General features: G+C 53.2%; 1 protein-coding gene and 1 long non-coding RNA gene across 3 annotated transcripts; one reads left to right on the top strand and one right to left on the bottom strand.

Moving 5' to 3' along the window:
• Window positions 1-1,870: 1,870 nt before the first annotated feature.
• On the bottom strand, window positions 1,871-7,615 carry LOC135298448 (uncharacterized). Of its 2 annotated transcripts, none has more exons than XR_010360423.1 (2): window positions 5,545-7,615; window positions 1,871-4,394 (listed from the first exon to the last, which is right to left on the bottom strand). It is a non-coding gene; the product is annotated as an uncharacterized LOC135298448 (long non-coding RNA). The 2 variants fall into 2 exon arrangements; XR_010360424.1 differs by having other exon boundaries at window positions 1,871-4,382.
• A 271-nt stretch (window positions 7,616-7,886) lies between these two features.
• LOC135298428 (uncharacterized) lies at window positions 7,887-16,437 on the top strand. The gene is made up of 20 exons (XM_064415986.1): window positions 7,887-7,957; window positions 8,316-8,387; window positions 8,753-8,809; window positions 9,023-9,082; window positions 9,170-9,271; window positions 9,432-9,539; window positions 10,202-10,273; window positions 10,362-10,433; window positions 10,520-10,621; window positions 11,051-11,167; window positions 11,487-11,558; window positions 11,647-11,718; window positions 11,806-11,907; window positions 12,366-12,473; window positions 13,692-13,748; window positions 13,950-14,021; window positions 14,109-14,207; window positions 14,641-14,754; window positions 15,382-15,547; window positions 16,077-16,437. Exons 2-20 carry the CDS (start codon window positions 8,330-8,332, stop codon window positions 16,237-16,239), a joined length of 1,773 nt encoding a protein of 590 aa, XP_064272056.1. The 5' UTR covers window positions 7,887-7,957; window positions 8,316-8,329; the 3' UTR covers window positions 16,240-16,437.
• The last annotated feature ends 411 nt before the right edge of the window (window positions 16,438-16,848 follow it).

The raw sequence follows: 16,848 nt of genomic DNA, 5'->3' as shown, positions 1-16,848 counted from the left end.
TCCCTGTAGGGCATGTGGGGGCTTTGGAGTTCCCCTAAGGTGCACGAGGGGCTGGGGTCCCTCGTGACACACCCAGGGATATTTTAGGTTTCCTCTGAGGCATGGAGGGCACTGGGGTCCACTTCAAGTCGTGCAAGGGATTTGGAATCCTGTGTGAGGCATGCAGAGGGTTTGGGATCTCTCCCAAAGTGTGCAGGGTGCTGGGATCTCTCCTGAGGCACATGTCGGGGTTCTGGGGTCTCATTTCACATGTAGAAAGGGCTGTGGATGCTCATAAGCGTGCAGGTGCTTTGTGTCCCTCCTGCTGCGCGCAGTGGGGCTGGAGTGTGTGCTGAGGCACGCAGGGGACGGGGACCTCCGGCAGTCCCTCCCGGGCCCGTGCAGCTCGGGGCTGCCACGGCCCAGGGCCAGCCGCCGTGCCGGGATGGCGGTGGAGAGGCACCGAGGCGGAGCTGCCCCGCCGGGTCACGCTGCACCGGCACGGCACGGGCGGTGCTGAGCGCCGGGCAGGCGGCACCGCCAGCCCAGGGGCCACAGCCCCGGCCCTGCCTCTTTTGGGGCCGGGCACAGACAGCCTCGCGGGACGGGCACCGCTCAGCGCCTGAGGGGATGGAACAGATGCCAGAGGAGCCCCAGGAGCCCTGGACAGGGCCCTGGCGTTGCCCGCCTGGCTCTCCCGGGCCTGTGGCCATCCCGGGCAGCAGGGGCTCGCTCTGGGCAGTGCTCTCCCCAGCCAGCGGGGCTCCGGGCCAGCACCCGGCTCCTGCCACTGCCCTGAGAATGCTGAGGGGCTTTCGGGGCAGAACTGAACTTGACAGGGACAGAATTCATAGGAGACTTGTTTTGGCCTTTTACAAGGTTAACTGAGAAACAACTTAAAATCCCAGGCTAAATCGTCTGCTTTAACGCGTGGGGATTCCTTCAAGACCCTTCGTAACTCCCGTGGTGCCGGGCCGGGCCGCGTCCCAGCGAGCACCAACACCAGCAGCTCGATGTATGCAGCATGGTTGGCACCAGGGAAACGAGTCAGTATCCCTACAGCTGCCCGCTCTGCCTGCAGGGCTGTCACGCAACAGCAATGTTCCAGAAGGAACAGGTATTTTTACATCCTCAGGACCGTGTGATCTTTGGTCCTGGTGGTGGATCAGAGAGAAAAGCCGAAAGTGACAGACTGAACTTGACTCTAGGAGAGGGATGCCTCAGCAGAGGGTCTGGGGACCTGTGGTGCCAGCCAGTGGCCCGGCACTCGGACACAGCAGGAAGACCCCAGACTATCACACTTCACCTGGGAAGGTAGAAAAGCTCAGGGGTTCTTTGTTCAAGGTCCCCCAGAGGCACCAGCTGAAGCTGCCACAGTTCCACCTTGATAAAATTGTTTAAAAAGATCCAGAGGTCTGACACTCTGCTGTGGAGGACATTCCACAGGCCATATTTGCCCAATTATCCAATTAAAAAAAAACCAAAAAAACAAACAAAAACAACCAAACAAAATTAAATAAAACAGCGATTTGAATTATGTAGCTTAATATATATACAATTAAATACACTCAAAATATTGACAATATAATTTGCTGTAAATAACGAATAATTTGGTCCTGATAATAGCGTATAAGCAAAAATAACCTTGCGGGTTATGCGTGGAGTACGGAGTGCAGGGCTTTTGGACCCCTGTCACCTCACGTACTAGCTTGTCAAGCCAAAATTCCCCTTTTTATGCTGTATGTCATTACCATCTCCTCCCACTTTCGATTCCTCACACTTGTATCACCGCCTTCATCATCACCTTCACCAAGCATGCTCCACCATTCTTTTAGGAGATTGTAATGTCGTTGTCGAGGCGGTCACGACACAAAGCAGGGATCACAAGCAGTTTCAGATGGCAACACTTTATTATTGAACATGGCTGACCTTTTATACACTTTTTAATTGTTTATGCTTCTTCTACCCTAACTATTGGATACAATAAATCAACATAACACCATTGGTGAAAAGTTACAGTGACTTAACTAACTTTCTAAATATACTTCATGCAGCTGCGAAGTTCTTATCTTTCTTCAGTCCCTCAATTCTCTTGGTCTCCTTGGTTACAGCCTTGGAGAGAGGTCCTTATCAGCTTCTTCTTTCTTCTCAGCTTCTTCTTGCTCCTTTAGCTAACAGGCCCGCTGTTAGCCCCTTCCACAATTCCCCCTTTTTGTTTTTAAACACAGCTGCTATGGATTTTTGCAGGGCCCTTTGCAAAAATCCAAGCAGAGAGGGGAAACACAAAACAACAATCACAACCATCAACAAAATCAACATTCCCATTCTTAATACAATCATTCCTGTCTTTCATCCATCTATAGGTGCTTTAAAATTTCCTAACTACTTTATCCCATAAAGCCGTGAACTATAACCACCCCAAAGTGCTCAAAAGGAGCTGCAGGAATACTAGAAAAAAGGTTCCAAAAACCTGCATTGTCTCGGTCAGCCTAAACCAAAACTACACCCTTTAATTACTATGAAAGCACATGAAGAGCAATGAAATGCATATCCTGACTTATATCTAGATATAGCCTTAGCCAGTGTCATCCGCACGTTCTGCTTCAGCTGCGGAGCCATCCGTCTTGTCCCTGCCTGCTCGCTCCAGATAAGGTTTGACACAGCGAGCAGGAACCCATCGAGGACCATTATCTGTTAAAACACAAGCATAACCTCTTCCCCAGGTTATTAATTCCACTGGGCCAGACCACATGCCAGTAATTAAATCCTTGACCCATACCTTAACATTTCTACGGAGATCTGGTTGCCTAGCATTCAAAGAAGAAAAATGGTAAAAAATTGGAGATAACTGTGAGTCAGGTAGGGGACGCAAGAAGTTTAACACATAAACAGCTTTATCTAATCTCACTTGAGGTGATTCCTGTTGCATTCCCCCTTTTTGTTTTTGAACCTGACGTTTAAGAAGACCGTGAGCTCTTTCAATAATTGCTTGGCCTGTGCGGACATGTGGAATACCTGTTGAATGTTCAATGCCCCAAGCACGAAAGAATGCTTGCATTTTTTGTGAAACATATGCTGGGCCATTATCTGTTTTTATGTGACACGGAACACCTAGAAAAGAAAAAGCGTGATAAAAATGACGAATAGCATCACGAGTTTTTTCTCCTGTGAATGCTGAAGCAATCATTGCATGAGAAAAGGTATCAACCGTAACATGGACATACTTAAAGCGACCAAATTCTGGCATTTTCGTAACATCCGTCTGCCATTCCTCTAAAGCGGAAAGACCTCTAGGGTTGGTACCATAATACTGAGTGACATGAGTCATGTGACAGTCAGGACAGGAAGAAAGAATTGATCTCGCTTCACCAGGAGACAATTTAAATTGCTGCTGTAAAGCTCGAGCACTTTGATGAAAAAATTGATGAGACAAAATTGCCTGCTGCAACACATTAGGTATGGTTTTGATTGCAGCAGCAGCTACTAGAGAATCTACATAGGCATTGCCTTCAACAAAAAATCCTGGTAACGATGTGTGGCTGCGAACATGCATGATAAAGTAAGGATGTTTTCGAGCACCAATGACTGTCCATAACTTCATTAACATGGTAAACAATGGTTTCTCTTGGATATTATACAACACTGCTTGATCTAACTGCTTAACCAAATTGGCAACATAGATAGAATCAGTGACTATATTTAGAGAATCAGGAAATAAAGTGAAAGCCAAAAGAACAGCACAGAGTTCAACCAATTGAGGAGATCCCTGCTGAATCATTGTCTCATATTCCCAGTGGTCATCCTTTTTCCAAGCTACAGCTGCTTTTCCGGTTTTCCCGGATCCATCCGTAAAAACCGTTACACCTTCCACTGGAACAGGAGAACAAATTTGTTTTCCTTCAAAAGGAATCTCCTTGGTCAGTTTTAAAATTGGATGAGAAGGTAAATGGTATTTTATTTGGCCTGTAAAAGAAGACAAGGCAGACTGCAATTCATGATTATTTTGAAAGCACCATTCAAAATACCACTGTTGCACAGGTATCACAATGGTCACAGGGTCGTGTCCCAAAATTTCATGACAACGCCTGCGGCCCTTGATGATAATATCTGCAAAAAGCTCATAAAGTCCTGGAGCTGTTTTCCGAGATCTGAAAGACAAAAATATCCATTCCAAAATATGCAGTTGATCTTCCCAATTATCACTCCATTGACACAGTATTCCACATGGTATTTCATGGTCTCTCAAAATAAACAATTGGACACCAACAGAGGTATCTATTGATTACACGTATTAATTACATTACCTCAGAGGAATTAATACTATATTGAGCTACCTTCGACTGGAGATCTTGTACAACTCTAGGCAAAGACATGATGACTGTCATCCTGCCTTGTTCCAGGAGCTGCTTTAAAAACTGGAAAAGCCATAGGGTTAGTACAGGCAGCAATTACATCAGCACTCTTCTCCTGAGGTACTTTTGGAGGACCTAATCTTTCTATTATGTCCCAATTATTTTCTTCAACTGCTTTTTTTCTAACAAATTCCCAAAACTCCTGAGGATGTCGAGGAAGCACAGTTACTTGACATGGAGGCAAAGTCCATGGGGCAGTAGGGCTAGAGCTATTAAAAGGTAAACTGACAACAGTTCCTTGCCCCAACTCAGGTGTTACTGCGGGTGACTTGTCACTTGATTCGCTGTCACTGCTAGGTAACGGAGGATACGACCTTGCAGATTGTTCATGCAGTTGAAAGCGGAGTGGGGGGGCAGATGGCTGGACTAGAGCAGAGGGAAGCGGGGGGGCAGATGGCTGGGTTTCTCTCTCTGCTAAAGACAGTTCAGCTAGCTGGCGTAGCGGTGTATCGTATACAGGCACCATCGCGAGCTGCTGCGCAGGTGTGAGATACAGAGGTTTAGGAGTCTGATAAGGAGATGCCACAGCAGTTTGCCCAGAAGTTTTGGCAGTTCTCCCAGAAGCTTTGGCAGCTTTCCCAGAAGTTTTGGCAGCTTTCCCAGAAGCTTTGGCATCCAGCCCAGAAGCTCTGGCAGCTTTCCCGGAAGCTTTGGCAGCCGGCCTAGAAACTCTGGCAGCTTTCCCGGAAGCCTTGGTAGCCTGCCTGGCAACTTCCACAGCACCTGCACCTTCTTCAAGGACAGTTTCAGCAAGTTCCCCATCAGAGGCCCCGTCTGCCTCATCCCCCCCGTCAGTTTCTATTGTCAACCCCGATTCTTCGTCCACATCCCGCTCTGCTTGTTTCTGCTCTGTTTTCCATTGTTTCAATGCCTCAAAGAGCGATCCCCAGGTAACAGCTAAATCGACAACACTTTTATCTCCCGCTCGGATAACTTCCCATAGTCTGTCCCCGACTTTTTTCCATGCCTTAACACTAAATGCTGTACCAGGGTCCGTGCCAAAACCCTGTGATTTAGCCCACAGCAATAAACTTTGAAGGGCATAGTCTGAAGTAAAGATTCCCTTATTTCTTAACAAAACTTTCCATGTAGCCAAAACACTTTCTTCCTCTTTAGATAAATTATTTCCCATTATCGCTAGTTGGTGGCTCACCTAATTCCAGGTGTCTTGATAGGAGAAAATCAGGTCCGGACCTCCCTGTGGCTTTCACCGGCCACTCTCAGCTACACCAACGCCGCCTCCCCCACTACGTCCCAGTGGGTCACGGTTGCCAATTGCTAGGATCCCGAGTATCTCGTTAAGGGTCTTGTATCACGTCAGGGATCACCAAATGTCGTTGTCGAGGCGGTCACGACACAAAGCAGGGATCACAAGCAGTTTCAGATGGCAACACTTTATTATTGAACATGGCTGACCTTTTATACACTTTTTAATTGTTTATGCTTCTTCTACCCTAACTATTGGATACAATAAATCAACATAACACCATTGGTGAAAAGTTACAGTGACTTAACTAACTTTCTAAATATACTTCATGCAGCTGCGAAGTTCTTATCTTTCTTCAGTCCCTCAATTCTCTTGGTCTCCTTGGTTACAGCCTTGGAGAGAGGTCCTTATCAGCTTCTTCTTTCTTCTCAGCTTCTTCTTGCTCCTTTAGCTAACAGGCCCGCTGTTAGCCCCTTCCACATTGTACCACTCTTTGGGGATCTTCTTTGAGGAAGGCCTCTCCTCTTCCTCCATGTCCTGTAGTTCACCTTTTGGATTACACATGCGCACCCAGCTGGTACTGTATAAGCCAATATTGTGTTCTAACATTAAAGCAGTGGATCTCATATAATCAACATTTCCCTGGTGTCCAACCAAATTCTCCTCTATTCCAACTAAATTTAGTCATAGTTATCTCTTGCTTCCTCCTGTTCTGAACATCTGCAGGAGAAGTGGGTGGGAGAGGGGGGAACAACTTTAACTTTTTTATTATTTCCAAATATTACTGTATCAGTATTGATTACTCTTTCAATTTTGTCATCATGAATCATACCTATTTACCATACACAGTTCTCCCCATTTCGGCATTTAGAAGCTTTTGGTTTTACTTTGCACCCAAGAAAATATACCCCCAAATGTGCACAAATAACTCCTTTAGCATGTCCTCATTTTCTTTATAGCTGGTTTTTCCATTGTTCTCTGCTATCTTGTCCTCATCTTTCCACAATTCCTGTGTCTATTCAAGTCCAGCCTGGGACAGTGCACACATTTGCTTTAGTTCTGTAGTGATTTATGCCCAGCCATCCTGCCAACCACACCCATTTCAATGTTGCAACAACCTAACTCTGGGCTGCAGTATGTGAATCACACTCTGCTGTGTGAGATGGCAGAGCACCAGAGCAGGCTCTGAAGAAGGGGCATTCGGTACATTAGTGAAGTGAGTGCTGGAACCTGGGCTAGCTCTTAGAACTCCGGCACTATGGCAGGAGTCGGGAACTGCCTCGCTATGGGGATTTACCAGAGGCAGAACCTTTAGTGCCACTTGCTCTCCAGTGCCAGACACAAGCCACGACAGGGACGAGGCACAGGAGAAAGGAGGAGGATCCTTGTCTTCAGGTTCCGCAAGGAACACCTTAGTCCAGGTGAAGAGAACAGGATGAGAAGCCCCTAGCTGTACTGCCCAAGGGGTTTTGTACACATACAAGTCATGGGGAGGATGCAAACAATGAACCAATAGGGAATCCTCAGGAGAGGAGTGAGGGGATTACATCAAGTGTCTGGGGCCAATTGGGGTAGGAGGGTGGAGAGGATGGGTCACAAGGGCCAATGGGGCTTCCAGGGGTAGGGGAATTCCAAAGGGGTGTTGCAGTCAGGGATTGGCCCAAAGGTTCAGGAACCAAGGGGCTGGGTTGCCTTGACAGGCAGGGAAAGAGCTGGAACAAGGGGTGGGGAAGGGCACGAGGGACAGTTTGGAGGGAGGGTAAAACCCACAGGTGAACCAACTCAGGAAAAACATGGGGGCACAACAGAGCCCTTAAACATCACTTAAATTGGAATCAATACAATAAATTTGAACTGCAACAATCAAGAGCATCTTGAGGGATGCAGCCTGACCAGCAAGGTCAGCAGGCAAAATAAAGGTTTTGCTGAGCAATGGCCCTTTGATGAAGCAAAACATTTACAATCAGGGCAGTCCATTCATGCGGACGGGCGCGCACTCTGGGGGTACAGCTAAGGCCATGAGGTCACAGCAGGGCTCAGGGGTCACAGCAGGCTGAGCTCTCAGCAGGCCCTGATGTCACAGAGGTGCCAGAGGTGCCAGAGCCCCGTGGTTGCACAGCAGCACAAGGAACCAGCAGTCAGTCCCTGAGCACAACTGTTGCGGCAGCAGCGGCGGTGGCAGCAGCGGTGCTGACGTTGGGACAGCGGTGTCGGGACAGCGGTGGCAGCAAGAGCTGCGGGACTGGCGGAGGACAAGGCACCATGGCCCTTGATCTGCGCCTCCTACTCCTGCTGCTCCTGGCCGTGGCCCTGCCTGCCAGGGCTGCCCAGGCTGCTCCGCTGCAAGCGCGGCGAGCAGGTGAGCCGGCAGCCTGGCTGCCCTTTCCCGGGACAGCGCTCCCTGCTCCCTGGGAAGCGCTGGGGATGCTTTTGCCCAGGACTTTAGGGAGGGTTTCCTCTGTGGGAGGGAGAGAGACCCCACGGGCCGTGGGCTACTCCAGCCACCCCTCCAGAGATGTTGCAAAGGGCCTGCAAAGAGGTTGGAGAGCGACCAGGAGCCAGTCCAGAGCTCCACAGGCCCCTGTGTAGCTTTGGCTATGTCCATTTGCATCTGGCTCCCACAGCCTTACCCAACACCCCTGCAGTGCCCAGTTCCCTGTGGCAGAAGGGGATCCCAGCACACCATGGAAATGGTTCTGATCTCTGCTCCCTTCTAGACTGGAATAGTGACATGGGTTTCCAGGAAGTCCTGATGAATGATGGTTTGAAGTTCCTGGAGGATGCTGGAGGCAAGTTTTCATTCTGCTTTTCCTGAGTGAATAATCAGGATCAATTCAACAAAAGCTCACTTATAAACCAGTTCCCTTAATATAATCTTAAGGTTGAAAGAATCTGGAAACCTTGCCCTGCTCCCTTCTGGAGCCTTGAGGGATCCCACGGGATCACTGTCAGTGGGAGGAAGGAGCATTTAGCTTTCAGTCTTCCTCCCGTGTGCAATGCCAGTGTGTCCTTCCGTGTGCTCTGTGCAGTCACAGAGAGGAGCAGAGAGGGAAGGGGCCGGGCCCAGGGCTGTGCCCCGGGGCTGAGCCTTGTGGGCAGCCTGAGGATCTCCTGCAGTGCCACAGGAGCTCTTCTGTCCTGCTTTTCTTTGCAGCTGAACCTGCTGGTGAAGGCCCCACATCCAGGACTGAGGCTCTGGGAGATGCTGAGGGTAGGTCAAGGCCTTTCCCCTAGGAGAGCTGCCAGCTCAGAGCCCAAAGCTGGGCCAGGGAGGCAGCGCTGCAGGTGCCAGCACAGAACCATGCACGTGTGTGCCCACACCCTGCACGATCCCCTCACCACTCCTGTGGCTCAGTGGTGCCCGTGCAGATCAGCAGAGATGGCAGAAGCTTCTGTGGCTGTTGAGTTACAGGTGTGTCTGCAGGGAGGACTTTCATACGTCCTTTGGTGGTTATTGCTGACAAGCCCAGCTCCCATGGCAGGGGTGAGTATTGTGTCCCTGCTGACCCCACAAGTTGAGCCCTGCTTTTGTGGGTTCCATTCCTGGGAAATTGAACTATTTTTCTCTAAGTTCCTCCAAACAGGAAGATGCAAGACACAAGTGACAAGATATCCCTGGAACGATCCAAACAGACGAGGCAAGTGCTGAAGGAACTCCTGCAGACAAGACAAGGTGGGTGCATTTGCCTCATGCTTCCCCTGGGACTCAGCAGCCGGGGGCTTTGGCTGCACATCTGGACGCATGGTTCCCGGCACAGCGGGAAGGGATCCATGGCCCATTCCAAATGAGGAATGTTTCCATCTGATCCAGCTGTCTCTTTTCCATTCTCCAGAAATTAAAGGAAAGCCTATGCAGAAGGAAGCATTTCCCGGTGGAAGCAGTGGCTCCATGCCAGCCTCTGCTCCAGGAAGGGAGGTGATGCCAGGCACAGTCAAGGAAGGTAATTGCTGTGCCTCTGGGCCTGAGCCCTGCTGAGGCTTGAGCTGCCCTCTCTGCTGCTTGGCAGTGCAGGCACAGCCTGGACTAGAGCGGCACAGCCCAGGGGAATTATCCTGAGCAGGCTCAGGGCACTCGGGTACTGAGCAGTCCTGCTGGGGTCCCTCCATGGGAGACATGTCCTGAAACCTGGCAGTGACTGCATGGGGTGCCCACGGTGGGGAAAGGACAGAGGGGGAGAGCAAGGCTCCAGTGTGTCCTGAGAGGGCCTGGCTGTTTGCCCTTGGGATCTGGGGGAGCTGTCCCATCAGAAGGAGGGCAGGAGGGGACAAGGAAGGGAGGGAGAGATGGATAGCTGTGGCACTGCCTGCTGCAGTTTGCCCCAGGGCTTTTGTGAGGATTTCTTCTGTGTGTGAGGGAGAGAGCCTCGGGGCTCTGCACTGCTCAAGCCAGCCCTCCCAGGGATGTTGCTGAGGGCAGGGAAACAGTGTGGAGGGTAATCAGGAGCCAGCCCAGAGCTCCCCAGGCCCCTTTGCACCTTTGGCCATGTCCATTCACATCTGGCTCCCACGGCCTTACCCAACCGCCCTGCAGTGCCCAGTTCCCTGTGGCAGAAGTGGATCCCAGCACACTCTGTTAAATGTTCTCATCTGTGCTCCATTCTAGATGAGGTTGCTGGGAAGGCTTCTCCATCAGCTTGGATGAATAAAGTTTTGATGCCCTTGGAGCCTCCTGCGGGTATGTTCTCAGTGTGCTACTGAGCAAGAATTGCTGACAAGCGGGCAGGAACCAGGTGAAAGAAGCTGCTGTGGCTGTTGTGTTACAGATGTGTCTACAGGGAGGACTTCTCCAGCTCCTACCTTGGATGCTGTACACAAGCCCAGCTCCCATCACAGGGGTGAGTAGTGTGTCCCTGCTGACCACACAGGCTGAGCCTTGCTTTTGTGGATCCATTCCTGGGAAATGGAAATATTTTTCTCTAAGGTTCTCCGACAAGGAAGATCCTATACACAACAGATAAGATATCCGTGGAACAATCTAAACAGAGGAGGCAAGAGCTGAAGGAACTCCTGCAGACAAGACAAGGTGGGTGCATTTACCTCATGCTTTCCCTGGATCTCAGCAGCCGGGGGCTTTGGCTGCACATCTGGACACACCGTGCCTGGCGCAGTGGGAAGGGATCCATGGCAGCCTCGCTACCCCGCTGCTGCTTTCATGCCCTGCAGGGATGTTTCCCAGCCTGGCCTGGCAGCAGCTTCTGCCCAGCCTCTGTAGGAAGTTTTTTGGCATCAGCTGACAGGCAGCCCAAACTCTAACACATCATAAGATCCCCCACAATATCCAGCCCTGCAGATTAGGAAAAGGGTGTCTGTTTGGAGGTGGAAGTGCTGCCATCATGCCACCGTAACCTGGCCATTTTCCTACTCCATAAATTTCACAAATATTACCTCTGATGCCACCGCCCAAGTAGGGAAGAGCCCCATCTGATGCAGCTGTCTCCCTTCCTTTGTCAAGAGATGGACATAGTGCTTCAGTGGAAGGTGGCATTTATTGAAGGAAGCACTCCATCTTCGGTGCCAGCCCCTGCTGCAGGAAGGAAGGCAAAGCCAGACACGGGCACAGGCACAGCAGGTAATTGCTGTGCCGGGCTCAGCCCTGGCCGGGGCTGTGTGGCATCAGCTCTTCCCCCAGGGCCTGCCCTTGCCCGGCCCGGCAGCAGCCAAAGCTGGAGGTGCCTCGGCTTCCAGGCCTCTGGAGCTGGTTCAGAGCCCCGGGGAAACGGGACTGGTGCAGCAACGTCCCTGGCGCTGCAGCTGCTGCGGAGCTGGCCCTGAGTGCCCAGAGGCCCAAGGCACAGGAGCAGCCCCGAGCGGGAGCCCTGCCGCCAGCCCAGGGCCAGAGCCAGCCCTGGCACACAATGGAAACAGTTCTCATCTTGGTTTGCTTCCAGACTGGGAGGCTGGGAAGGATTCTGCATTAGCCTGGCGCTCTGAAGTTGTGAAGCCCTCTGGGCATTCTGCAGGTATGTTCTCACTGTCCCACCAAGGCATAATGTTTGACTGTCTGGCAAGAACCAGGTGACAGAAGCTTCTGTGGCTGTTGTGTTCCAGGCGTGTCTGCAGGGACGACTTCACCAACTCCTACCTTGGATGATACAGAAAAGCCCAGCTCCCATGGCAGGGGTGAGTATTGTGTCCCTGCTGACCCCACAGGCTGAGCCCTGCTTTTGTGGAATCCATTCCTGAGAAATGGAACTACTTTCTCTTAAGGTCCTACAACAGGAGAGACCAAAGACATGGCAGAAAAGAAATTCCAGGACCCATTAGAAATCATGTGGCAAATGCTGAAGGAATGTCTGCAGAGAAGACAAGGTGGGTGCATTTCCCTCATGCTGTCCCTGGGACTCAGCAGCCGGGGGCTTTGGCTGCACATCTGGACACGCCGTGCCTGGCACAGCAGGAAGGGATCCATGGCAGCCTCGCTGCCCCGCTGCTGCTTTCACGCCCTGCAGGGCTGTTTCCCAGCCTGGCCTGGCTGCAGCTTCTGCCCAGCCTCTGCAGGAAGGCATTTGGCATCAGCTGACAGGCAGCCCCAATTGCACCACAGGCCATGCCCACCCTCAGATCCCCTCCAAATTCCTTCTGTCCAGGCAGATCAGATGTTGGAGCTGTTTGGGGAAGGAACCAGCCTTGGGTTGTCCCAAAATCCTGGGTGTTTTCAGTTCCTTATCCATTTATTTCACAAGGGATGCTTCCTGAAGTTGTCACCTTCCCCATTGCCAGTCAGGAATGTTTCCATCTGATCCAAATGTCTCTTTTCCATTCTCCAGAAATAAAAGGAGAGCCTGTGCAGAAGGAAGCATTTGCAAGAGGAAGCAGTGGTTCCATGCCAGCCTCTGCTCCAGGAAGGGAGGCAATGCCAGGCACAGGCACGGGAGGTAATTGCTGTGCCTCTGGGCCTGAGCCCTGCTGAGGATTGAGCTGTCCTCTCTGCTGCTTGGCAGTGCGGGCACAGCCTGGACTAGAGCGGCACAGCCCAGGGGAATTATCCTGAGCAGGCTCAGGGCACTCGGGTACTGAGCAGTCCTGCTGGGGTCCCTCCATGGGAGACATGTCCTGAAACCTGGCAGTGACTGCACGGGGTGCCCATGGTGGGGAAAGGACAGAGGGGGAGAGCAAGGCTCCAGTGTGGCCTGAGAGGGCCTGGCTGTTTGCCCTTGGGATCTGGGGGAGCTGTCCCAGCAGAAGGAGGGCAGGACGGAGGGAGGGAGGGAGGGAGGGAGGGAGGGAGGGAGGGAGGGAGGGAGGGAGGGAGGGAGGGAGGGAGGGAGGGAGGGAGGGAGGGAGGGAGGGAGGGAGGGAGGGAGGGAGGGAGGGAGGGAGGGAGGGAGGGAGGGAGGGAGGGATAGCTGTAGGACTGCCTGCTGCAGTTTGCCCCAGGGCTTTAGGGAGGATTTCCTCTCTGTGTGAGGGAGAGAGCCCCAGGGCCCTGCACTGCTCAAGCCACCCCTCCCAGGGATGTTGCTGAGGTAGGGAAAGAGTGTGGAGAGTGATCAGGAGCCAGCCCAGAGCTCCCCAGGCCCCTGTGCACTTTTGGTCATGTCTATTCACATCTGGCTCCCACAGCCTTACCCAACCGCCCTGCAGTGCCCAGTTCCCTGTGGCAGAAGGGGATCCCAGAATGCCACTGATATCGTTCTGGTCTCCGCTCCCTTCTAGACTGGAATCATGACTTGGATTTTTTGGAAGCCCTGCTGGAAAATGGCTTGAAATTCCTGGATGATGCTGGAGGCTATTCCTCCGTGTGCCTTTCTTGACAGAATAATCAGTGTCAATGTGACAAGATCTCACTCATAAGCCATTTCCCTTAATATTATGTAAGGGCTGAAGTTTTCTGAGAATCTTGCCCTGCTCCCTTCTGGAGCCTTGAGGGATCCCACAGGATCACTGTCAGTGGGAGGAAGGAGCATTTAGCTTTCAGTCTTCCTCCCGTGTGCAATGCCAGTGTGTCTTTCTGTGTGCTCTGTGCAGTCACAGAGAAGTGCAGAGAGGGAAGGGGCCAGGCCCGGGGCTGTGCCCCGGGGCTGAGCCTTGTGGGCAGCCTGAGGATCTCCTGCAGTGCCACAGGAGCTCTTCTGTCCTGCCTTTCTTTGCAGCTGAACCTGCTGGTGAAGGCCCCACATCCAGGACTGAGGCTCTGGGAGATGCTGAGGGTAGGTCAAGGCCTTTTCCCTAGGAGAGCTGCCAGCTCAGAGCCCAAAGCTGGGCCAGGGAGGCATCGCTGCAGGTGCCAGCACAGAACCATGCACGTGTGTGCCCTCGCCCTGCACGATCCCCTCACCACTCCTGCGGCTCAGTGGTGCCCGTGCAGATCAGCAGAGATGGCAGAAGCTTCTGTGGCTGTTGAGTTACAGGTGTATCTGCAGGGAGGACTTCTCCAGCTCCAGGGCTGGGTGCTTGGCCCCAACCCAGCTCCCATGGCAGGCGTGAGTAGTGTGACCCTGCTGACCCCACAGGCGGAGCCCTGCTTTTGTGGGATCCATTCCTGGGAAATGGAACTACTTTCTCTTAAGGTCCTCCAAAAGGGAAGACCCAAGATACTGCAGCTAAAATGTCTCATGACTCAGGTGAATTCCTGAGACAAACACAGAAGGAAGCACCCGGAGGACAAGGTGGGTGCATTTCCCTCATGCTTCCCCTGGGACTCAGCAGCCGGGGTCTTTGGCTGCACATCTGGACACGCCGTGCCTGGCACAGCAGTAAGGGATCCGTGGCAGCCTCGCTGCCCTGCTGCTGCTTTCACACCCTGCAGGGCTGTTTCCCAGCCTGGCCTCGCTGCAATACCTCCCCAGCCTCTGCAGGATGGAATTTGGCATTAGCTGATAGGGTGCCCCAACTGTACTGTGGGCCTGAGATCCCCTGCCATTTCCCAGTCTCTGAGAAGATCAGGAGGTGCAGCTCTTTGCACAAGGGAGTGCACTGGCCCAACCCCAATTACCTGAGCTTTTACCTGTCACTTTGACAAGCATTGCCTCATGAAGATGCCACCTCCCCAATGGGGAATGTTTCCATTTGATCCAGTTGTCCCTTTTTTCCTTTTTCAAGTGATGGACCAAAAGGCTGTGCAGAAGGAGGAACAGCCAGGGAGAAGCAGTGGCTCATTGGCAGCCCTAGCTGCAGGAAAGAAGGCAATGACAGACACAGGCACAGGCACAGCAGGTAATTGCTGTGCCGGGCTCAGCCCTGGCCGGGGCTGTGTGGCAGCAGCTCTTCCCCCAGGGCCTGCCCTTGCCCAGTCCAGCAGCAACCAAAGCTGGAGGCACCTCGGCTTCCAGGCCTCTGGAGCTGGTTCAGAGCCCCGGGGAAACGGGACTGGTGCAGCAACGTCCCTGGCGCTGCAGCTGCTGCGGAGCTGGCCCTGAGTGCCCAGAGGCCCAAGGCACAGGAGCAGCCCCGAGCGGGAGCCCTGCCGCCAGCCCAGGGCCAGAGCCAGCCCTGGCTCCCGAGTGAGCAGGGGCTGCGCTGGGTCCTGACAGGGCCTGAGCCTGTCCCCTGGGGCTGGGGGAGCTGTCACGGGGCAGGGAGTGCCAGGGCTGGCAGTGGCTGCTCAGGGATGGCTTTGGCCCGTGTCCCTGGCAGCAGCCACTGCCCAAGCAGCTGCGCTGCCCCCGGGCTCTCCTCCCGGCCTGCTGGGCTTTGTTGGCTGGCACAGCCTGTGCCAGGGCCGGCAAGGTGCCTGCAGGCCCCAGCTCTGGGGGAAACAGAGAACGTCCTGCCCGTATCCACCATGCTGCCAGCTCAGCAGTGCAGCACAGCACGGGCTCACGCTCCCCATCGCTCCCACAGATGCAGGCAGCACCACAAGACCTGTTCCTAATGCCCAGGATGGCCTCGGAAGGGGTTTCTGTCAGGGAACCGGCTGCTGGCTAGGGTTACTGGGAGGCATGCTTTATTTGGAGTTTGTCTTCATGATGTGCTGCATTGGAATCTGGTATTCCTGGAACAGAAAACAGTGAGTGTTTTGTGCTCTCCCCCTCAAACAGCTTCTTTTGAAAGTCTAACGTGGACAGGGAACATTCCCATTGAGGCTGCAGTGGAGTTGTGGCCAGTCCATGATTGTCCAAATAACTCTGCTGAGGTTTCTGCTGCTGCCCAGTGCTTCCATTGGCCTCTCAATTGCTGGGCCTTGTCCTGGGGGCCCCGCTGGGGCTGCAGCCAGTGCTGGCTCCCACTGAGGCTGCCTGGCCAAGAGCAGCCCCAGGGGCACAGGGCAGAGGCAGAGGGAGGTGGGGAGGAGAAAGAGCAGGGCCGAGATTGCCCTTGAAAGGCAGAGGCGCTCTGGGGCCCGCTCCTGGCCAGGGACCCTGCCCAGAGCCGTGCCCTGCTGGCCGGGGCCTTGAGGGGCAGCTGTCCAGCTGGGCCCAGCTGTGCCAGCAGCTCCAGCCGTGCTGGGGAGCCTTGCCAGCTCTGGGCCCTGCTGTGCACGAGGGTCCCTGTGTGCCACTGGCAGCTGGGGCCTCAGCCACCTCCTCTCTGCACAGGAGCACCTCTGGACAGCAGTTGGAAGATGGTGGCTGCACCTCACACCCAGACAGCGTGAGCAGCTCCTCCAGCAGCAGGAACGGCCTGGACAGCCCTCTCAAGTGTTCTGTGAAGAGGACCCCAGAACAACCGTCTACGAGGAAGCCTCTTATTGCCCCATAGATCCCACTGCCATCTGCTCTCCCCATGGGCCTCCCCAAGCTGCCTTCATCCCTTTTTTTCTCTCCATCTGTCCCATCCCAGCCAACCCGAGTTCCTCCAGAGACACCAGGACCAGCCCAGCACCTTCCAGCCCTTCCTGAGACCAACACATCCCTTCCTCTGCCCCTGAGCCCTCTGGCCTTGCCCTCTAAGAAACACTGAAGGTGACACCCCACCCCACCCTGCCCCCCCCCCCCCCCACTTGCAGGGTAGGCAATGGCCTATTCTTCTGTTTAAATAAAGAGATGGATCCGTGTTGTGGTTTGAAATCAAAACCAGTGAGAGACTCCAAGTCAGAAATACAATTTATTAGGAAAAAGAAAAAAAAAACCAAAATACTTGCAATAATACAAAAGGAAAACCACTGACAGGGTCAGAATACAGCCTGACACCCTGCTAGTTAGGGTGGTGGAAGCAGTCCAGATGAAATGGACTTGTGGCAGTGGTGATCCTGTAGAAACAATCTGGTAGCTCTCATCCTCTGGAAAAGCATTGGGTAAGGGCGGCGGTTCCTCTGGGAATCCAGTGGAAAGACTGCTTGTTGTGTCCCAAAACCCAGATTATATCCAG

The sequence above is a fragment of the Passer domesticus genome, chromosome 4 (assembly GCF_036417665.1).
Source record: "Passer domesticus isolate bPasDom1 chromosome 4, bPasDom1.hap1, whole genome shotgun sequence".
NCBI classification, from domain to species: Eukaryota; Metazoa; Chordata; class Aves; order Passeriformes; family Passeridae; genus Passer; species Passer domesticus.
Note: the sequence above shows the minus strand (reverse complement) of the source record. Positions and strands in the feature narration are given on the sequence as shown.